General features: G+C 50.2%; 1 protein-coding gene across 1 annotated transcript in view; it reads left to right on the top strand.

Annotated features, from left to right (window-relative positions):
* CFAP58 (cilia and flagella associated protein 58) overlaps positions 1 to 18,217 on the top strand; it is a 47,654-nt gene extending 29,437 nt beyond the window's left edge. Inside the window, 3 exon segments of the mRNA XM_075288005.1 lie at positions 15,191 to 15,310; positions 15,518 to 15,651; positions 18,085 to 18,217. Coding sequence (XP_075144106.1) covers positions 15,191 to 15,310; positions 15,518 to 15,651; positions 18,085 to 18,208 — 378 coding nt within the window. The 3' untranslated portion in view covers positions 18,209 to 18,217.
* Positions 18,218 to 23,674: the final 5,457 nt, after the last annotated feature.

Here is a 23,674-nt window from a genome sequence, read left to right as displayed (position 1 = left end):
GTGAGTGACTGAGAGACTGCGAGAGCTGCTGCAGTGGTGAGAGACTGTGAGAGCTGCTGCAGTGGTGAGAGACTGTGAGAGCTGCTGCAGTGGTGAGAGACTGTGAGAGACTGCGAGAGCTGCTGCAGTGGTGAGAGACTGTGAGAGACTGCGAGAGCTGCTGCAGTGCTGAGAGACTGTGAGAGCTGCTGCAGTGGTGAGAGACTGTGAGAGCTGCTGCAGTGGTGAGAGACTGTGAGAGCTGCTGCAGTGGTGAGAGACTGTGAGAGCTGCTGCAGTGGTGAGTGACTGTGAGAGCTGCTGCAGTGGTGAGTGACTGTGAGAGACTGTGAGAGCTGCTGCAGTGGTGAGAGACTGTGAGAGCTGCTGCAGTGGTGAGTGACTGAGAGACTGCGAGAGCTGCTGCAGTGGTGAGAGACTGTGAGACTGTGAGAGCTGCTGCAGTGGTGAGAGACTGTGAGAGACTGCGAGAGCTGCTGCAGTGCTGAGAGACTGTGAGAGACTGTGAGAGCTGCTGCAGTGCTGAGAGACTGTGAGAGTTGCTGCAGTGCTGAGAGACTGCGAGAGACTGCGAGAGCTGCTGCAGTGGTGAGAGACTGCGAGAGACTGCGAGAGCTGCTGCAGTGGTGAGAGACTGCGAGAGCTGCTGCAGTGGTGAGAGACTGTGAGAGCTGCTGCAGTAGTGAGAGACTGTGAGAGCTGCTGCAGTGGTGAGTGACTGTGAGAGACTGTGAGAGTTGCTGCAGTGGTGAGAGACTGTGAGAGCTTCTGCAGTGGTGAGTGACTGAGAGACTGCGAGAGCTGCTGCAGTGGTGAGAGACTGCGAGAGACTGCGAGAGCTGCTGCAGTGGTGAGAGACTGAGACTGTGAGAGACTGCGAGAGCTGCTGCAGTGGTGAGAGACTGTGAGACTGTGAGAGACTGCGAGAGTTGCTGCAGTGGTGAGAGACTGTGAGAGCTGCTGCAGTGGTGAGAGACTGTGAGAGCTGCTGCAGTGGTGAGAGACTGTGAGAGCTGCTGCAGTGGTGAGTGACTGTGAGAGCTGCTGCAGTGGTGAGTGACTGTGAGAGCTGCTGCAGTGGTGAGAGACTGTGAGAGACTGCGAGAGTTGCTGCAGTGGTGAGAGACTGTGAGAGCTGTTGCAGTGGTGAGAGACTGTGAGAGCTGCTGCAGTGGTGAGAGACTGTGAGAGCTGCTGCAGTGGTGAGAGACTGTGAGAGCTGCTGCAGTGGTGAGATACTGTGAGAGACTGCGAGAGTTGCTGCAGTGGTGAGAGACTGTGAGAGCTGCTGCAGTGGTGAGTGACTGTGAGAGCTGCTGCAGTGGTGAGAGACTGTGAGAGACTGCGAGAGTTGCTGCAGTGGTGAGAGACTGTGAGAGACAGCGAGAGCTGCTGCAGTGGTGAGAGACTGTGAGAGACTGCGAGAGCTGCTGCAGTGGTGAGAGACTGTGAGAGCTGCTGCAGTGGTGAGAGACTGTGAGAGACTGCGAGAGTTGCTGCAGTGGTGAGAGACTGTGAGAGCTGCTGCAGTGGTGAGTGACTGTGAGAGCTGCTGCAGTGGTGAGAGACTGTGAGAGACTGCGAGAGTTGCTGCAGTGGTGAGAGACTGTGAGAGCTGCTGCAGTGGTGAGAGACTGTGAGAGCTGCTGCAGTGGTGAGAGACTGTGAGAGCTGCTGCAGTGGTGAGTGACTGTGAGAGACTGTGAGAGCTGTTGCAGTGGTGAGAGACTGTGAGAGCTGCTGCAGTGGTGAGAGACTGTGAGAGACTGCGAGAGTTGCTGCAGTGGTGAGAGACTGTGAGAGCTGCTGCAGTGGTGAGAGACTGTGAGAGCTGCTGCAGTGGTGAGTGACTGTGAGAGACTGTGAGAGCTGCTGCAGTGGTGAGAGACTGTGAGAGCTGCTGCAGTGGTGAGAGACTGAGAGCTGCTGCAGTGGTGAGTGACTGTGAGAGACTGTGAGAGCTGCTGCAGTGGTGAGAGACTGTGAGAGACTGTGAGAGCTGCTGCAGTGGTGAGAGACTGTGAGAGACTGCGAGAGTTGCTGCAGTGGTTAGAGACTGTGAGAGCTGCTGCAGTGGTGAGAGACTGAGAGCTGCTGCAGTGGTGAGTGACTGTGAGAGCTGCTGCAGTGGTGAGTGACTGTGAGAGACTGTGAGAGCTGCTGCAGTGGTGAGAGACTGTGAGAGACTGCGAGAGCTGCTGCAGTGCTGAGAGACTGTGAGGGCTGCTGCAGTGGTGAGAGACTGTGAGAGCTGCTGCAGTGGTGAGTGACTGTGAGAGCTGCTGCAGTGGTGAGTGACTGTGAGAGACTGTGAGAGCTGCTGCAATGGTGAGAGACTGAGAGCTGCTGCAGTGGTGAGTGACTGAGAGACTGCGAGAGCTGCTGCAGTGGTGAGTGACTGTGAGAGACTGTGAGAGCTGCTGCAGTGGTGAGAGACTGTGAGAGACTGCGAGAGCTGCTGCAGTGCTGAGAGACTGTGAGAGCTGCTGCAGTGGTGAGAGACTGTGAGAGCTGCTGCAGTGGTGAGAGACTGTGAGAGCTGCTGCAGTGGTGAGAGACTGTGAGAGCTGCTGCAGTGGTGAGTGACTGTGAGAGCTGCTGCAGTGGTGAGTGACTGTGAGAGACTGTGAGAGCTGCTGCAGTGGTGAGAGACTGTGAGAGCTGCTGCAGTGGTGAGTGACTGAGAGACTGCGAGAGCTGCTGCAGTGGTGAGAGACTGTGAGACTGTGAGAGCTGCTGCAGTGGTGAGAGACTGTGAGAGACTGCGAGAGCTGCTGCAGTGCTGAGAGACTGTGAGAGCTGCTGCAGTGCTGAGAGACTGTGAGAGTTGCTGCAGTGCTGAGAGACTGCGAGAGACTGCGAGAGCTGCTGCAGTGGTGAGAGACTGCGAGAGACTGCGAGAGCTGCTGCAGTGGTGAGAGACTGCGAGAGCTGCTGCAGTGGTGAGAGACTGTGAGAGCTGCTGCAGTAGTGAGAGACTGTGAGAGCTGCTGCAGTGGTGAGTGACTGTGAGAGACTGTGAGAGTTGCTGCAGTGGTGAGAGACTGTGAGAGCTTCTGCAGTGGTGAGTGACTGAGAGACTGCGAGAGCTGCTGCAGTGGTGAGAGACTGCGAGAGACTGCGAGAGCTGCTGCAGTGGTGAGAGACTGAGACTGTGAGAGACTGCGAGAGCTGCTGCAGTGGTGAGAGACTGTGAGACTGTGAGAGACTGCGAGAGTTGCTGCAGTGGTGAGAGACTGTGAGAGCTGCTGCAGTGGTGAGAGACTGTGAGAGCTGCTGCAGTGGTGAGAGACTGTGAGAGCTGCTGCAGTGGTGAGTGACTGTGAGAGCTGCTGCAGTGGTGAGTGACTGTGAGAGCTGCTGCAGTGGTGAGAGACTGTGAGAGACTGCGAGAGTTGCTGCAGTGGTGAGAGACTGTGAGAGCTGTTGCAGTGGTGAGAGACTGTGAGAGCTGCTGCAGTGGTGAGAGACTGTGAGAGCTGCTGCAGTGGTGAGAGACTGTGAGAGCTGCTGCAGTGGTGAGATACTGTGAGAGACTGCGAGAGTTGCTGCAGTGGTGAGAGACTGTGAGAGCTGCTGCAGTGGTGAGTGACTGTGAGAGCTGCTGCAGTGGTGAGAGACTGTGAGAGACTGCGAGAGTTGCTGCAGTGGTGAGAGACTGTGAGAGACAGCGAGAGCTGCTGCAGTGGTGAGAGACTGTGAGAGACTGCGAGAGCTGCTGCAGTGGTGAGAGACTGTGAGAGCTGCTGCAGTGGTGAGAGACTGTGAGAGACTGCGAGAGTTGCTGCAGTGGTGAGAGACTGTGAGAGCTGCTGCAGTGGTGAGTGACTGTGAAAGCTGCTGCAGTGGTGAGAGACTGTGAGAGACTGCGAGAGTTGCTGCAGTGGTGAGAGACTGTGAGAGCTGCTGCAGTGGTGAGAGACTGTGAGAGCTGCTGCAGTGGTGAGAGACTGTGAGAGCTGCTGCAGTGGTGAGTGACTGTGAGAGACTGTGAGAGCTGTTGCAGTGGTGAGAGACTGTGAGAGCTGCTGCAGTGGTGAGAGACTGTGAGAGACTGCGAGAGTTGCTGCAGTGGTGAGAGACTGTGAGAGCTGCTGCAGTGGTGAGAGACTGTGAGAGCTGCTGCAGTGGTGAGTGACTGTGAGAGACTGTGAGAGCTGCTGCAGTGGTGAGAGACTGTGAGAGCTGCTGCAGTGGTGAGAGACTGAGAGCTGCTGCAGTGGTGAGTGACTGTGAGAGACTGTGAGAGCTGCTGCAGTGGTGAGAGACTGTGAGAGACTGTGAGAGCTGCTGCAGTGGTGAGAGACTGTGAGAGACTGCGAGAGTTGCTGCAGTGGTTAGAGACTGTGAGAGCTGCTGCAGTGGTGAGAGACTGTGAGAGCTGCTGCAGTGGTGAGTGACTGTGAGAGCTGCTGCAGTGGTGAGTGACTGTGAGAGACTGTGAGAGCTGCTGCAGTGGTGAGAAACTGCGAGAGCTGCTGCAGTGCTGAGAGACTGTGAGGGCTGCTGCAGTGGTGAGAGACTGTGAGAGCTGCTGCAGTGGTGAGTGACTGTGAGAGCTGCTGCAGTGGTGAGTGACTGTGAGAGACTGTGAGAGCTGCTGCAGTGGTGAGAGACTGAGAGCTGCTGCAGTGGTGAGTGACTGAGAGACTGCGAGAGCTGCTGCAGTGGTGAGTGACTGTGAGAGACTGTGAGAGCTGCTGCAGTGGTGAGAGACTGTGAGAGACTGCGAGAGTTGCTGCAGTGGTGAGAGACTGTGAGAGCTGCTGCAGTGGTGAGTGACTGTGAGAGCTGCTGCAGTGGTGAGAGACTGCGAGAGTTGCTGCAGTGGTGAGAGACTGTGAGAGCTGCTGCAGTGGTGAGAGACTGTGAGAGCTGCTGCAGTGGTGAGTGACTGTGAGAGACTGTGAGAGCTGCTGCAGTGGTGAGAGACTGTGAGAGCTGCTGCAGTGGTGAGAGACTGTGAGAGACTGCGAGAGTTGCTGCAGTGGTGAGAGACTGTGAGAGCTGCTGCAGTGGTGAGAGACTGTGAGAGCTGCTGCAGTGGTGAGTGACTGTGAGAGACTGTGAGAGCTGCTGCAGTGGTGAGAGACTGTGAGAGCTGCTGCAGTGGTGAGAGACTGTGAGAGCTGCTGCAGTGGTGAGTGACTGTGAGAGACTGTGAGAGCTGCTGCAGTGGTGAGAGACTGTGAGAGCTGCTGCAGTGGTGAGAGACTGTGAGAGACTGCGAGAGTTGCTGCAGTGGTGAGAGACTGTGAGAGCTGCTGCAGTGGTGAGAGACTGTGAGAGCTGCTGCAGTGGTGAGTGACTGTGAGAGCTGCTGCAGTGGTGAGAGACTGTGAGAGCTGCTGCAGTGGTGAGAGACTGTGAGAGACTGCGAGAGCTGCTGCAGTGCTGAGAGACTGTGAGGGCTGCTGCAGTGGTGAGAGACTGAGAGCTGCTGCAGTGGTGAGTGACTGTGAGAGCTGCTGCAGTAGTGAGTGACTGTGAGAGACTGTGAGAGCTGCTGCAGTGGTGAGAGACTGTGAGAGCGTCTGCAGTGGTGAGTGACTGAGAGACTGCGAGAGCTGCTGCAGTGGTGAGAGACTGTGAGAGCTGCTGCAGTGGTGAGAGACTGTGAGAGACTGCGAGAGTTGCTGCAGTGGTGAGAGACTGTGAGAGCTGTTGCAGTGGTGAGAGACTGTGAGAGCTGCTGCAGTGGTGAGAGACTGTGAGAGCTGCTGCAGTGGTGAGAGACTGTGAGAGCTGCTGCAGTGGTGAGAGACTGTGAGAGACTGCGAGAGTTGCTGCAGTGGTGAGAGACTGTGAGAGCTGCTGCAGTGGTGAGTGACTGTGAGAGCTGCTGCAGTGGTGAGAGACTGTGAGAGCTGCTGCAGTGGTGAGAGACTGTGAGAGACTGCGAGAGTTGCTGCAGTGGTGAGAGACTGTGAGAGACAGCGAGAGCTGCTGCAGTGGTGAGAGACTGTGAGAGACTGCGAGAGCTGCTGCAGTGGTGAGAGACTGTGAGAGCTGCTGCAGTGGTGAGAGACTGTGAGAGACTGCGAGAGTTGCTGCAGTGGTGAGAGACTGTGAGAGCTGCTGCAGTGGTGAGTGACTGTGAGAGCTGCTGCAGTGGTGAGAGACTGTGAGAGACTGCGAGAGTTGCTGCAGTGGTGAGAGACTGTGAGAGCTGCTGCAGTGGTGAGAGACTGTGAGAGCTGCTGCAGTGGTGAGAGACTGTGAGAGCTGCTGCAGTGGTGAGTGACTGTGAGAGACTGTGAGAGCTGTTGCAGTGGTGAGAGACTGTGAGAGCTGCTGCAGTGGTGAGAGACTGTGAGAGACTGCGAGAGTTGCTGCAGTGGTGAGAGACTGTGAGAGCTGCTGCAGTGGTGAGTGACTGTGAGAGACTGCGAGAGTTGCTGCAGTGGTGAGAGACTGTGAGAGCTGCTGCAGTGGTGAGAGACTGTGAGAGCTGCTGCAGTGGTGAGAGACTGCGAGAGACTGCGAGAGCTGCTGCAGTGGTGAGAGACTGTGAGAGCTGCTGCAGTGGTGAGAGACTGTGAGAGCTGCTGCAGTGGTGAGTGACTGTGAGAGACTGTGAGAGTTGCTGCAGTGGTGAGAGACTGTGAGAGCTTCTGCAGTGGTGAGTGACTGAGAGACTGCGAGAGCTGCTGCAGTGGTGAGAGACTGCGAGAGACTGCGAGAGCTGCTGCAGTGGTGAGAGACTGTGAGACTGTGAGAGACTGCGAGAGCTGCTGCAGTGGTGAGAGACTGTGAGAGACTGCGAGAGTTGCTGCAGTGGTGAGAGACTGTGAGAGCTGCTGCAGTGGTGAGAGACTGTGAGAGCTGCTGCAGTGGTGAGAGACTGTGAGAGCTGCTGCAGTGGTGAGTGACTGTGAGAGCTGTTGCAGTGGTGAGTGACTGTGAGAGACTGTGAGAGCTGCTGCAGTGGTGAGAGACTGTGAGAGCTGCTGCAGTGGTGAGAGACTGTGAGAGCTGCTGCAGTGGTGAGAGACTGTGAGAGACTGTGAGAGCTGCTGCAGTGGTGAGTGATTGAGAGACTGCGAGAGCTGCTGCAGTGGTGAGAGACTGTGAGACTGTGAGAGCTGCTGCAGTGGTGAGAGACTGTGAGAGACTGCGAGAGCTGCTGCAGTGGTGAGAGACTGTGAGAGACTGCGAGAGCTGCTGCAGTGCTGAGAGACTGTGAGAGCTGCTGCAGTGGTGAGAGACTGTGAGAGCTGCTGCAGTGGTGAGAGACTGTGAGAGCTGCTGCAGTGGTGAGAGACTGTGAGAGACTGCGAGAGCTGCTGCAGTGGTGAGAGACTGTGAGAGACTGCGAGAGCTGCTGCAGTGCTGAGAGACTGTGAGAGCTGCTGCAGTGGTGAGAGACTGTGAGAGCTGCTGCAGTGGTGAGAGACTGTGAGAGCTGCTGCAGTGGTGAGAGACTGTGAGAGACTGCGAGAGCTGCTGCAGTGCTGAGAGACTGTGAGAGCTGCTGCAGTGGTGAGAGACTGTGAGAGCTGCTGCAGTGGTGAGAGACTGTGAGAGCTGCTGCAGTGGTGAGAGACTGTGAGAGCTGCTGCAGTGGTGAGAGACTGTGAGAGCTGCTGCAGTGGTGAGAGACTGTGAGAGCTGCTGCAGTGGTGAGAGACTGTGAGAGCTGCTGCAGTGGTGAGTGACTGTGAGAGCTGCTGCAGTGGTGAGTGACTGTGAGAGACTGTGAGAGCTGCTGCAGTGGTGAGAGACTGTGAGAGCTGCTGCTGTGGTGAGTGACTGAGAGACTGCGAGAGCTGCTGCAGTGGTGAGAGACTGTGAGACTGTGAGAGCTGCTGCAGTGGTGAGAGACTGTGAGAGACTGCGAGAGCTGCTGCAGTGCTGAGAGACTGTGAGAGACTGTGAGAGTTGCTGCAGTGCTGAGAGACTGCGAGAGACTGCGAGAGCTGCTGCAGTGGTGAGAGACTGCGAGAGACTGCGAGAGCTGCTGCAGTGGTGAGAGACTGCGAGAGACTGCGAGAGCTGCTGCAGTGGTGAGAGACTGTGAGAGCTGCTGCAGTGGTGAGAGACTGTGAGAGCTGCTGCAGTGGTGAGTGACTTTGAGAGACTGTGAGAGTTGCTGCAGTGGTGAGAGACTGTGAGAGCTTCTGCAGTGGTGAGTGACTGAGAGACTGCGAGAGCTGCTGCAGTGGTGAGAGACTGCGAGAGACTGCGAGAGCTGCTGCAGTGGTGAGAGACTGTGAGAGACTGCGAGAGCTGCTGCAGTGGTGAGAGACTGTGAGACTGTGAGAGACTGCGAGAGTTGCTGCAGTGGTGAGAGACTGTGAGAGCTGCTGCAGTGGTGAGAGACTGTGAGAGCTGCTGCAGTGGTGAGAGACTGTGAGAGCTGCTGCAGTGGTGAGTGACTGTGAGAGCTGTTGCAGTGGTGAGTGACTGTGAGAGACTGTGAGAGCTGCTGCAGTGGTGAGAGACTGTGAGAGCTGCTGCAGTGGTGAGAGACTGTGAGAGCTGCTGCAGTGGTGAGAGACTGTGAGAGACTGTGAGAGCTGCTGCAGTGGTGAGTGATTGAGAGACTGCGAGAGCTGCTGCAGTGGTGAGAGACTGTGAGACTGTGAGAGCTGCTGCAGTGGTGAGAGACTGTGAGAGCTGCTGCAGTGGTGAGAGACTGTGAGAGCTGCTGCAGTGGTGAGAGACTGTGAGAGCTGCTGCAGTGGTGAGAGACTGTGAGAGCTGCTGCAGTGGTGAGAGACTGAGAGAGCTGCTGCAGTGGTGAGTGACTGTGAGAGACTGTGAGAGCTGCTGCAGTGGTGAGAGACTGTGAGAGCTGCTGCAGTGGTGAGTGACTGAGAGACTGCGAGAGCTGCTGCAGTGGTGAGAGACTGTGAGACTGTGAGAGCTGCTGCAGTGGTGAGAGACTGTGAGAGACTGCGAGAGCTGCTGCAGTGCTGAGAGACTGTGAGAGCTGCTGCAGTGCTGAGAGACTGTGAGAGTTGCTGCAGTGCTGAGAGACTGCGAGAGACTGCGAGAGCTGCTGCAGTGGTGAGAGACTGCGAGAGCTGCTGCAGTGGTGAGAGACTGCGAGAGACTGCGAGAGCTGCTGCAGTGGTGAGAGACTGCGAGAGCTGCTGCAGTGGTGAGAGACTGTGAGAGACTGTGAGAGTTGCTGCAGTGGTGAGAGACTGTGAGATCTTCTGCAGTGGTGAGTGACTGAGAGACTGCGAGAGCTGCTGCAGTGGTGAGAGACTGCGAGAGACTGCGAGAGCTGCTGCAGTGGTGAGAGACTGAGACTGTGAGAGACTGCGAGAGCTGCTGCAGTGGTGAGAGACTGTGAGACTGTGAGAGACTGCGAGAGTTGCTGCAGTGGTGAGAGACTGTGAGACTGTGAGAGACTGCGAGAGCTGCTGCAGTGGTGAGAGACTGTGAGACTGTGAGAGACTGCGAGAGTTGCTGCAGTGGTGAGAGACTGTGAGACTGTGAGAGACTGCGAGAGTTGCTGCAGTGGTGTGAGACTGTGAGAGACTGCGAGATTTGCTGCAGTGGTGAGAGACTGTGAGACTGTGAGACTGTGAGAGCTGCTGCAGTGGTGAGAAAGAAAGGAGTTGGACCTGCTGAATTTAATCATGCCTGATCCTATCACCGTGACAACAATGGGTGCCAGGGGAGAAGTGGGAGTTCTCTATACACATAAGATGGTCACCATGTGGCTGGTGGACTTGGCCTACAGATATAGCACAACCCCTCCCCCCATCCCCGTCCTGGCGCTCCGAGTACCCCTTCAACTGGTTCAACTGGTGCGGCAAAATGTGAGGACGGGAACCTGGATAGAAGTATATTAATGTTATATGGCGATAATAACATGATATCGGATACGGTGGTGTGATATAATAAGTAACAATATAACATAACAGAACTTCAGATAAAGTGATACAATGTAACATGACGATATAATAAGTAATATAGCGGTGTAATAGAAAAGACATAATTAATGTAAAACACTACAACAATATATAGAAATATAACCAGATGGAATGTAGCACAATTATATATATATACTGTGACAGAACAATACATTGTATAATGTAAGATAATATCCAATAAATATTATAGCACATGATATAATAAATCATATATAACACCACCACAGTATATGGACACATAACACGATGTAATAACATGATACAATCAATACAATTATATAACAGAACATGATACAGTAACTAACAGCACAGTAATAATGTGACAGAAACTGAACGTAATGTAACTGTGTATGTAATATACAATAATACAACAGTATAACACAACATGATATACTGTGACAAAACAATACATTGTATCTGGTACAATAATATACAATAAATACTATTATATGACAACAGGATACAATGAATAACAGAATAGCAAGAGCGAGATATAAACTGATATAAGAACATAAGGCAACAGTATAATAGAGTGTGATACAGTAATATAATAGTATAATACAACGTGATATAATAGTGTAATAGGACACAATGTAACAGTATAATACAACGTACAACAATAATATAACAGTATAACAGAACGTGATATAATATAAATGATGTAAAACACTAGAACCATAAAATGATACAATGTAAGATAATGGAACAGAACAGGATACAATTAACTCTATGATGTAAAACTATGTAACAATATAATATGACAAGACCTAATACAATGTTATCACTACACAGAGGAGTATATATATATATATATATATATATATATATATATATATAGCGGCTTCTTCCATCCGCATGTGCGGTATAATCTGGAGCAGGCAGATGAAGTGCACATGAAATCTGGGGCATATAGCGGTGGTGTCGGGGGTGGAGCTCCGGTGGACAATTCACCTTCCCGTGTCCAGATGCATCATTGTTCTTCCTACAATACGGCGAGGCGTCCGGCCCGGGCTTTTAATGATGGTCCCGCCGCGGCCTATTGAGTGGTTATCAGCTGAGCGTGCGCCGTAACAGCAGAGCGGGCGCAGAGACTTAACTGGGAAATGTTCTGAATAGTTGGCATGGGAGCAATTGCGCGCTTTATTCCTTCTGCCTGTTTGTTTGACTGGCGCGGTGGCAGAACGAGACGCCGCTCTGGGGGCCGCGCTCTGTAAACAGCGACTATTGTATTTCACTCTCCGTCTTCCTACTTTAGCACAGCACGCTTAGTATTAAACAACCTGGCACAGGCCCGATGCCCTTTACAAAGGAGGGCTCCCCCTGCCAGCTCCCTCTATTCTCCTTCCTCAGGACGGGCTGGATGCTGCTGCGGGGAGCTATTTTCCCCGTTTTGCCCGCATTACCCATTAGTATTAGGGCTTTTTCATGCCGTCCTTTGTTTCATGGCAGAATAGTTGGCAGTTTGCAGGGCCGGGTCTGTGCCAAGCCATTTCCTTCTGGCCACCACTGCCGCGCTCGCTCTGTAAAGCTCTCAGCTGTTCGCCCCTTTATGTGGACGGATTATTCGTCGTCCGCTCCTGCACAGTCTGATAATCGATGTCCTATGTGCCGCTATAGTCAGGATCGCTGCAGATCTGCAAAGGCTTCTGCAAGGACTGGCAGGGTGGCGTTAAAGGGACGGACCATTGTGCTTTAACTCAATGGGTGTTCCCCTGTTCTGGGGCATGCTGTCTAGGTCCAACCCCAAACTTAGAGGGGGAAGCAACGTTAAATCCATTTGTCAGGATCGGTCCGACCTATATCCTATATGATCCCGGTATGTCCTAGAGATAAGCCATCACTTTACTTGTTAGGAGACCCCTTTAATTCTTCTACATTCTGCAACTTTCTAATAGACCGGGCTGCGCAGTATTGTATAGTGTGTGGGACCACTGGGGAGCATTACAGTGACTGCTACATTATACCTGCGCTGATACATTGTAGCAGAATATAAGAGGTGTGACTTACATTATACCTGCGCTGATACATTGTAGCAGAATATTGGAAGTGTGACTTACATTATACCTGCGCTGATGCACTGTAGCAGAATATTGGAGGTGTGACCTACATTATACCTGCGCTGATACATTGTAGCAGAATATAAGAGGTGTGACTTACATTATACTTGCACTGATACATTGTAGCAGAATATAAGAGGTGTGACTGCTACATTATACCTGCGCTGATACATTGTGGCAGAATATTGGAAGTGTGACTTACATTATACCTGCGCTGATACATTGTGGCAGAATATTGGAGGTATGACTTACATTATACCTGCACTGATACATTGTAGCAGAATATTGGAGGAGTGACTTACATTATATCTGCGCTGATACGTTGTAGCAGAATATTGGAGGTATGACTTACATTATACCTGCACTGATACATTGTAGCAGAATATTGGAGGAGTGACTTACATTATACCTGCGCTGATACATTGTAGCAGAATATTGGAGGTGTGACTTACATTATACTTGCACTGATACATTGTAGCAGAATATTGGAGGTGTGACTGCTACATTATACCTGCGCTGATACATTGTGGCAGAATATTGGAAGTGTGACTTACATTATATCTGCGCTGATACGTTGTAGCAGAATATTGGAGGTATGACTTACATTATACCTGCACTGATACATTGTAGCAGAATATTGGAGGAGTGACTTACATTATACCTGCGCTGATACATTGTAGCAGAATATTGGAGGTGTGACTTACATTATACCTGCGCTGATACATTGTAGCAGAATATAAGAGGTGTGACTTACATTATATCTGCGCTGATACGTTGTAGCAGAATATTGGAGGTATGACTTACATTATACCTGCACTGATACATTGTAGCAGAATATTGGAGGAGTGACTTACATTATACCTGCGCTGATACATTGTAGCAGAATATTGGAGGTGTGACTTACATTATACCTGCACTGATACATTGTAGCAGAATATTGGAGGTGTGACTTACATTATACCTGCGCTGATACACTGTAGCAGAATATTGGAGGTGTGACTTATATTATACCTGCACTGATACATTGTAGCAGAATATTGGAGGTGTGACTTACATTATACCTGCGCTGATACGTTGTACCAGAATATTGGAGGTGTGACTTACATTATACCTGCACTGATACATTGTAGCAGAATATTGGAGGTGTGACTTACATTATACCTGCGCTGATACGTTGTACCAGAATATTGGAGGTGTGACTTACATTATACCTGCACTGATACATTGTACCAGAATATTGGAGGTGTGACTTACATTATACCTGCACTGATACATTGTACCAGAATATTGGAGGTGTGACTTACATCATATCTGCACTGATACATTGTAGCAGAATATTGGAGGTGTGACTGCTACATTATACCTGCGCTGATACATTGTAGCAGAATATTGGAGGTGTGACTTACATTATACCTGCGCTGATACGTTGTACCAGAATATTGGAGGTGTGACTTACATTATACCTGCACTGATACATTGTAGCAGAATATTGGAGCTGTGACTGCTACATTATACCTGCACTGATACATTGTAGCAGAATATTGGAGGTGTGACTTACATTATACCTGCGCTGATACATTGTACCAGAATATTGGAGGTGTGACTTACATTATACCTGCGCTGATACATTGTACCAGAATATTGGAGGTGTGACTTACATTATACCTGCGCTGATACATTGTAGCAGAGTCCTAGCGCAGGAGAGGGATTTCTGCACTTCTATGAATATGGAGTTGGAGTCGAACAAGAATATAAGAGGGGAGGTGATTGGTTTGTAGTCAGTGGGGGAGGGGCTGTGACCTCCGTGTACATTGTGGCAATGCTGCAGCCCATTATTGTAGTCCCTGACAGCAAGTACCATCTATTTGTGTATGGGACTGAGCTGCAATACCAGGCAAGGCCTAGGAACAAGAGTGGCGCTGTTTCTCATTGAAAAATGTGCTAAGTTAGATTTTTCTTTCCTTTGTTTTATGACCGCACTTGATCCGTAGACTCAGAATACCCCTTTAAGTGATGGAGCTCGGCTATAAAAACCCTCCATAGCTGCTCCCTTGACACCTCAGTGGTGACAATTGCCGTTATAGCGTAGCGCCCCCTGCTGGCGGTAGAGAACATCAATACTGCTCTCATGATTCTTGGCTGGGCTGCTGTCAGTCGCCATTTGATTTTCCCCGCACCCCGGGGTGACGCCTCTGCTCGGCTTTTATAGATATGGAGCATTATAGGTCATTTTTGACAAATTACCCTGTGATAGATATCTGCAGGATGCGAGTGTGACGAGAGCTCTGAAAGCAAAAACCGCGCTCCGCTGTCTACTAACACACAGTCCCTGCATCACTAAACTGGAAAAGCCGATATCTGTCACTGGGAAAGTTGAGTATTTATATGTCCACCACTGCAGCCGTCTTAAAGGGCACCTCCGGGTATAAGACAACCTTTCATAAATAAGTAGTCCAGGTGAATATAAGAAACTTTCTGATATATCTTATTAACAGAATCTTTTTCTTTCTCCAATTATCAGACAGAGTTACTTTTTATATAGACGTCTATGGAGCGAGGAGGAGGCTGCTTGAAGAGACTCACAAATCACTGGAGATTTTACTCTCTGCTACACTGCTGTATCTTCAATATAAGGCTCTGCCGCAGCACAGAATGAGGCAATCTCCTCCTCCCCTCTCCATAGACTTCTATGTAAAAAGTAACACAGTCCAATAAGTGGAGAAGGAAGCATTTTTCTTTAATAAGATCTATTACAAAGTTTCTTATATTCACCTGTACTATTCATTTTACTTTAAGGGTTGCAGATCTGTCACCAATCTAAGAAACCTGGGAGATTGTACAGGACTAGAAAAGCATGGTTGCTTTCTTCCAAAAACAGCGCCGCCCCTGTCCGCTGGTTATATATGGTATTGCTCAGGTCAGTGTATTCTGCGCCGCAACCTCGTCATTGAATACCAAGCACAGCGCCACATAGATCATAGTGGCCGCGCTTGGCATTGCAGCTCAACCCCATTCAGATGAACGCGGATAAGTCGCTGCTGTTCCATGTGACTGACAACCTTCTTGTTCCCAGTGAACATAGGAAGATCAGCTCTGGAGCACAAACCGCTGAGACGAGAACAAGAACATTCTTGGGCGTTAGGGGTTAAACCTGATGGATCTGTCTTTACTAGAGGAATTGCTTTGTCAGGAGTCGCAGATACAAGACTCTCCATTCCTTTTGTGAATCTTTGTGTCTTGTAGGAAAAGGAGAAGCTTTATGTGGAGCTGAAACACATCCTGGCGCGGCAGCCGGGACCAGAGGCGGCCGAGCAGCTGCAGATCTATCAGCAGACTCTGCGGGAGAAGACCAAGCAACTCAAGGTGAGCGCAGCTTCCCACGCCAAAATATGCCATCCCGTGCCCTGTGCGAACGGGGCCTAACTGCTAGCAGCAGGATTCCGGATGCAGCTCTGGAGGTGACTGGAGCACATGATGAAGCTGAGGGTCAGGTATTTAGTGTAGGTGACGGATCCCAGCCCCCGCAGGCCGATCTCATCTCCGGTATATACTATATATGTCTCCCTACAGGCCCTGTCCTCAGAGCTGAACATGTACGAGTCCCAGAGCCAGGAATACAAGTACGAGATGGAGAGACTGGCCAAGGAGCTGCAGAACGTCAAGAAGAAGTACCTGACACAGAAGAGGAAGGAGCAGCAGGCCAGGTACAGGGACATACACTTAAAGGGATTTTCTGGGACTTGTATATTGATGTCCTTTCCATAGGCCAGATCATGTGATCGATGGGGGTCTGAGAGCCGAGATGGAGAGACCATAGCGTTCAGGTGAGCGGCGCTGTACATTGTATAGTGGCTCTATTCGGCTCAGTCTTATTTACTTGAATGGGACTGAGCTGCTGCTGTACCATGTGACTGCTGATTGTGAAGGAAGAGGCCGCAACACCCGCACAGGTCACATATCGGTCATCGGGATAGAAGTCCTGGAAACCCCATTTAATCTGCCGGATTATCAGATATTATTTTATATAGATTGTATATAGGTCCCCATATAGCGCTCACAGTGCACGTTTTTTCCCTGTACATTTTTTCGTTGGAGGAAATCCACACAAACTTCTACGCCGATGTTTTATCCTTGGCTGGATTCGAACCCAGGACGTCAGCGCTGCATGGTTGTAGTGCTAACCACTGAGCCACCGTGTTATCAGATATTCTGTGTTATTGGATCTCTACGGCATCTCCACAGGGTTAATCTGCTATATATATTATAAGGGGATGTGCCGCAGCTGCTCCCCCCTGCCTGAGCCGCAGCTGCTCCCCCCTGCCTGAGCCCGGCGCCATTCAGCATCTGCTTTTATTACTGGATTTTAATGTCTAAGTCTAAGCTACTTGATTTGGGATCTCAGTGAGTGCGGCCATCTCTGCACCCTGCCAGCACCCGTCTCTGCACCCTGCCAGCGCCCGTCTCTGCACCCTGCCAGCACCCGTCTCTGCACCCTGGCAGCGCCCGGCTCCTGCCTGTAAGAACATCCCATTAGCGCTCCCCACACATTGCAGCAGATGGGGCTCCGGCTCCGGCCTCGGCTTACTTGTGCGGCTCTTAAGGTTCTTCTCTACTAATAGCAGCAAAAAAGAGGATAAATTTACGTTCAGATCCTCCGGCCTGTAGGCGACACGCTGGCTTAGTGGTTAGCTCTGTAGCCTTGGAACGCTGGAGTCATGGGTTTGAATCCAGCCATGACCAAAACATCTTCAAGGTGTTTGTATGTTCTCCCCGATGTCCTCCAATAGTTAATGTGATATAATGAGAGCCCTGTATGGAGCTCGCAACCAGTATTTATATGGAATAACCCTGTAATGTAATAATAACCCCGACACATAGTCTATGTCCTGAGCGGAAGACCTCGCCCCATAGTGGTAAGTGCTGGAAGCACAGGGGGAGGTTGGTCTTGTACAAAGACCAACAATACTATGTAAGGGAGGCGGGATCAGCCCCTCCTCCCAAAAAAAAATCAGAGTATCACTGTCATCATAAGTCTCACTCTCTGCCCCCTCCCTCTCCCATAGGCCCCGCCCCCCTCCACAGGCCCTATGCCAGAAAATAGCAGCACAGCATGATACCAGAGAATATCATAAGTCTCACCCCAATCAGGCCCCGCCCTCCCCCACAGGCTCCTCCCCCCACAGGCTCCTCCCCCCACAGGCTCCATGCCAGGAAATAGCAGCACAACATGACCCCAGAAAATATCAGTCATCATAAGTCTCAGACCCCTCCCCCCATGTCAGGAAATCGTACACACCATAACACAAGAGAATATCCCCTCCCCTCCCCCCCCCTCGAGTAGGGGGGAGGTGAGGTAGAGTAGGCTGGAGGAAGGTAGAGTAGTAGTAGTACAGATCTACTCTATCTTCCTCCAGCCTACTCTGCCCTACCTCCCCCCTACTCCCCTACTCTACTCTACTCCCCCCCCCCACTCTACCCCCCCCCACTCTACCCCCCCCCACTCTACCCCCCCCCACTCTACCCCCCCCCCACTCTACCCCCCCCCCACTCTACCCCCCCTACTCTACCCCCCCCCCCACTCTACCCCCCCTACTCTACCCTCCCCCCCACCCTCCCTCCCCCCCCCTCCCTCCCTTCCCCCCCCTCCCCCCCCCCTCCCCCCCTCCCTCCCCCCTCCCCCTCCTCCCTCCCCCCCTCCCCTCCCTCCCCCCTCCCCCCCTCCTCCCCTCCCTCCCCCCCTCCCCCCCTCCCCTCCCTCCTCCCTCCCCCCCTCCCCCCCCCTCCCCTCCCTCCTCCCTCCCCCCCCCCTCCCCTCCCTCCTCCCCCCCCTCCCTCCCCCCCCTCCCCTCCCTCCCCCCCCCTCCCCTCCCTCCCTCCACCCCCTACTCTGACCCTAACCTACTCTACTCCACCCACCTCCCCTACTCTACTCCTCCCCTACTCTACTCCTACCCTCCCTATTCTATCCCACCCCCCATCCCCTCTGGCTATACCAACCCCCTCCCTCCTCCCTCCCCCCCCATTATCCCACCCACCATTTTTTATGTATTTGCCACATCAGGCAATGTAATGTGTGATATGTGTGATATGTCTTATATGTGTGATGTGTGTAATGGATGTGTATTTGTTCTGTACAGGGAGAAGGAAAGAAATCCAGCAGACACAGACACTCCATTTATTCAGCAGCAGCAGCGCTCCGACGCTCCTCGCTTCACCGGTGGCGGATTTCCTCTGAGCCATACGCCAAAGATTACAGCCTGAGCCGTCCGTGTGTCCTCCGGTAATAGCCTGAGCCGTCCGTGTGTCCTCCGGTAATAGCCTGAGCCGTCCGTGTGTCCTCCGGTAATAGCCTGAGCCGTCCGTGTGTCCTCCGGTAATAGCCTGAGCCGTCCGTGTGTCCTCCGGTAATAGCCGTAGGTTTCCTGTAATAAATGTGTAGACTTGTCCGGGCCGACTCTTCCATCTTTGGAGTCTTTGTGGCTGTGAAGGAGGATGAGATACAAAACCTGCTGGAAATAAGAAACCATGAAGGAAAGGAGGAGGCCACAACATTTAAGGGGATCTCTGACTGCGGAGGACCCCACAGGTCTGTGCATATTATATGATAGAGTGCAGTGTAATACTTTATGTCACATGTAATGGGATGGAACCGCAGAGTACAGGTAATAGATGAGGGGAACACCAACAAGAGATGGAAAGGCAATCCCCCAAAGTGGTTATCCAGGGTGGAGGACCCCTCAACATTGAAGAGCGATGGCGACATGGTGTATTATACGTAGAGAAGTCTTCTCCATGGCTCAGCATCGCCGCCCTGCTGGATAATGAACTAGGAATAAAAATAATGGTTAATTCCAGACGTTACATTATCCTTATGGAGACGGTTCCCTTCATGGCAACACTAATGTTATTACTCTGTTATGAGTAAGAGAAATTCCGGCAAATTTGGCATTAAATAAAAAAATCTTCCAACATCCCACACCTCATGTGGAGAGAGCAAAGCCTAAAGCCCACGCCCCGGTGGTGTACACATACTATAAGTCAGACAGTGTGCAGGTGTACCAGATTTATCATGGAGCATCAGTCACTGTGATAAATCTGGTGTAGTATAAACCCATCTAATAACTGTAGTAGATAGGATTAGTAAATCTGCCCCAGTATCTGTACAGACCCCAGATGCCTAATGCTACGCTGGGGGATTAGGGGTCCCAAACTAGCCGGAAGGTTACCTTTAAAGCTTTCTTTGTGTTAAAGGAGTCGGGTCAAAGTGCCTTAAAAATGAAGAGAAGTGATACCCACCTGTCCTGACACTGGGTCTCTTCTGGTCTCCACGTCTCGGTCCCATCTTAGCATCTAGTAAATGCCGACATGGACAATTACTTGCCTCAGCGGCTACATGGACTAGACAGTGACCAGATGAGCATGCGACTTATTTGGGGTTGAATACCAAAGATTAACCACCCCGGGCCAGCCCAATGTACATGTTTGGGGTTTGTTCTTTTAGGGATAAACCAAAACTTCCATGTACAATAGTATATACTCAATGGAGAGGAGGGGGATGCAGCTGCAGTATCTCTCTCACACTGTGTCTGTGACTAAATGCTGTGAGAGGGGAGATGGAGCAACATCACACCAAGAAGAGAAAAGACCCCAAGTCTACAGGTTACACACAACCCGACTGGCTCTGCTACATAGGAACAGACCTCCAGCTGTGGCAGCACGAGGGGGATGTTTACACTTTAAAGTGAAGATGGCCGTGTGCTGGTAACTATATATTGTCCTAGTTGTGTATGTGCAGATATCTAAGGCCGGGGAATGATTTGTCATGGTAGCAGCAGATGTAATATCACCGCCAGACATCTGCAGGGTGCGCCGCTCGCATGAGAGTTAAATGAGTGCAAGCGCTTCATTGTGAGGCCGGAGCGGCGCGGACCAGACAGATAAACAAAGTGCTTGTAGCAATTGTGGATACAAAGTGTCAGCCTCAAATTACAGGAGCGTGCACACCATTCCTGAGATAAATGCCGCACTACTCTGCAATTTGACTGAAATGGTGCGGGAGCAGCGGGGTGATTCCATCTGCAGACACCTGAGGACAAGAGCTCAGAGCGAGCCAGAGAGAGGACTCCGCACATACACTGGAGAAAGCAGGAGGACTCCAACTGCAAGCCATCAAGGGATCCTATATACAGAGATATAAGTTATACCGGCTGTACATATAGAATTATATACAGGAGATACCCAGGTTATACCGGCTGTACATATAGAATTATATACAGGAGATACCCAGGTTATACCGGCTGTACATATAGAATTATATACAGGAGATACCCAGGTTATACCGGCTGTACATATAGAATTATATACAGGAGATACCCAGGTTATACCGGCTGTACATATAGAATTATATACTGTATATACCCAGGTTATACCGGCTGTACATATAGAATTATATACTGTATATACCCAGGTTATACCGGCTGTACATATAGAATTATATACAGGAGATACCCAGGTTATACCGGCTGTACATATATAATTATATCCAGTATATACCCAGGTTATACCGGCTGTACATATAGAATTATATACAGTATATACCCAGGTTATACCGGCTGTGCATATAGAATTATATACAGTATATACCCAGGTTATACCGGCTGTGCATATAGAAGTATATCCAGTATATACCCAGGTTATACCGGCTGTGCATATAGAATTATATACAGTATATACCCAGGTTATACCGGCTGTGCATATAGAATTATATACAGTATATACCCAGGTTATACCGGCTGTGCATATAGAATTATATACAGTATATACCCAGGTTATACCGGATGTACATATAGAATTATATACAGTATATACCCAGGTTATACCGGATGTACATATAGAATTATATACAGTATATACCCAGGTTATACCGGATGTACATATAGAATTATATACAGTATATACCCAGGTTATACCGGCTGTACATATAGCATTATATCCAGTATATACCCAGGTTATACCGGATGTACATATAGAATTATATACAGTATATACCCAGGTTATACCGGATGTACATATAGAATTATATACAGTATATACCCAGGTTATACCGGCTGTGCATATAGCATTATATCCAGTATATACCCAGGTTATACCGGCTGTGCATATAGAATTATATACAGTATATACCCAGGTTATACCGGCTGTGCATATAGAATTATATACAGTATATACCCAGGTTATACCGGCTGTACATACAGAATTATATACAGTATATACCCAGGTTATACCGGCTGTGCATATAGAATTATATACAGTATATACCCAGGTTATACCGGCTGTACATATATAATTATATACAGTATATACCCAGGTTATACCGGCTGTGCATATAGAAGTATATCCAGTATATACCCAGGTTATACCGGCTGTGCATATAGAATTATATACAGTATATACCCAGGTTATACCGGCTGTGCATATAGAATTATATACAGTATATACCCAGGTTATACCGGATGTACATATAGAATTATATACAGTATATACCCAGGTTATACCGGCTGTACATATAGCATTATATCCAGTATATACCCAGGTTATACCGGCTGTACATATAGAATTATATACAGTATATACCCAGGTTATACCGGCTGTACATATAGAATTATATACAGTATATACCCAGGTTATACCGGCTGTACATATAGAATTATATACCCAGGTTATACGGGCATGGTCCATGGTGTAGATGATTGGAGTAGATCCAGTAAATATTCTGAGGTTTATTATCTGTAGGGTTGGAGAATGTCATATAATGGAGGAGGAAATTCTAGAGGAGAAGGGAAGCTCAGGAGAATGATTGGACATGAGATTAGAATGGTGGACAGTCGGTTTCCTGATGTGACGTGGATCCAGCAGGTGGCGCTGTCTCAGTTATAGGATGTGCACTGTACTTTTAACCCCTACCGTGCCATTGTGCATTCACCTTAGTAGTGATGGGGGCGGCTTTTATGGTTTCTGACATGACCTCACAGTCTGGACCCCCATAAGAAGTTCCCTTTAAAGCAGCCGAGTATAAATCCTCATGTCTGGCCCCGTGGTACAGACAGACACAAGGTTATGCGCGGCTCAGGCGGGGTGGAGGGCTTGTCATTAGCCTCTGATTTGTTGGGTCATCTCGTGGCCCGCTGCAGCCTTGTCATTTTTCCTTCCAATAATGCCGCAGCTTTTAGCGAGTAACATGGCTTCCACCTGCGCGGCCTCATCACTCAGCCATGGCGACTAATAACATCGGCCGCTCATAATTGTCCATTTCCCCTGAGATTTCATTTGATTAAGAGAAAGTTCACGTCTAGTTCAGGTGTTTGACTTTGGCCGGCGCTGCCATCACACAATGTTCCCACAAAAATAACCGGAGGAAAGTGAATTTACCAGTAATGGACAGAGCGGCCCATTAATCCTACTGAACGGGGTGAGCCTAAGGTGAGCAACAACTGTCCAGACAGTCACAGGTTAACCCAATACACAGACTACATGACATCACCATCCAGTCACAGAGTTGTGATGTCACCATTAGTCTATGACATCATCCAGGCTCACACTAATGTGGTGCAGTCTGATGTCACTGTGCTCACTAGGTGACATCACCACCGTGTCACATCATTACCTATGACATCATCAAGTCTCACACTCATCTGCTGCAGTCTGTGATGTCATTATATTGAAGGGATGACATCACTACTTATGACATCATCCAGGCTCACACTAATCCGCTACAGTCTCTGATGTCACTGTGCTCACTAGATGACATCACCGCCGTGTCACATCATTACCTATGACATCATCCAGGCCCACACATCTGCTGCAGTCTGTGATGTCATTATATTCAAGGGAAGACATCACTACTTATGACATCATCCAGGCTCACAGTAATCTGCTACAGTCTCTGATGTCACTGTGCTCACTAGATGACACCACCACCGTGTCACATCATTACCTATGACATCATCCAGGCTCACACTAATCTGTGATGTCACTGTGCTCACTAGATGACATCACCACTCTTTCACCTATGACTTCCCTCTACTCTGTGACATCACCCAGTCTCAGACTAATCTGCTGCCCAGTGTGATGTCACTGTCCTGACCATATGCCCATAGCGTGTCCCTTCTCCCTCTATGACATCATCACACTTCCTTATGACTCATAGTAACATAGTAGATGAGGTCGGATACAGACTCGGGTCTATCACGTCCCACCTATAACCCTACAGTGTTGATCCAGAGGAAGGCAAAAAAAAACCCCATGAGGCCGATGACAATTGCCCCATATCAGGGGGAAAAAATTCCTTCCCGACTCCAGATCTGGCAATCAGTATAAACCCTGGATCAACTTTATTAAAATGTAAAATCCAGAATATTTATCAGGAATAACTTGCTGTGGAGATGATTTGACTTCATATCTGACATCATCAGCCGCTCACATATACAACATAGAGCACACAGAGGAGAGAGAAGTGCGAGACCACAGGAGGAACGGAGCATGGCAGAGCACCAGAGATGACAGCGCCTCATCCTTACAGCAGGCGGGAGGTGGTAGTGCAAGGACCAGAGTGAGACTGCCAGATACAGAAGTCCAAGGAAGACGTCACCTCAGACCTACAGACAAGTACAAGGTGAGAAGTTGTGAGGAGACGGCTGTACAGAGTCAGTCACACACAGCTGGGGACCT

The sequence above is a fragment of the Leptodactylus fuscus genome, chromosome 10 (assembly GCF_031893055.1).
Source record: "Leptodactylus fuscus isolate aLepFus1 chromosome 10, aLepFus1.hap2, whole genome shotgun sequence".
Lineage (NCBI taxonomy): Eukaryota > Metazoa > Chordata > Amphibia > Anura > Leptodactylidae > Leptodactylus > Leptodactylus fuscus.
This window is presented reverse-complemented; position numbering and strand designations above follow the sequence as displayed.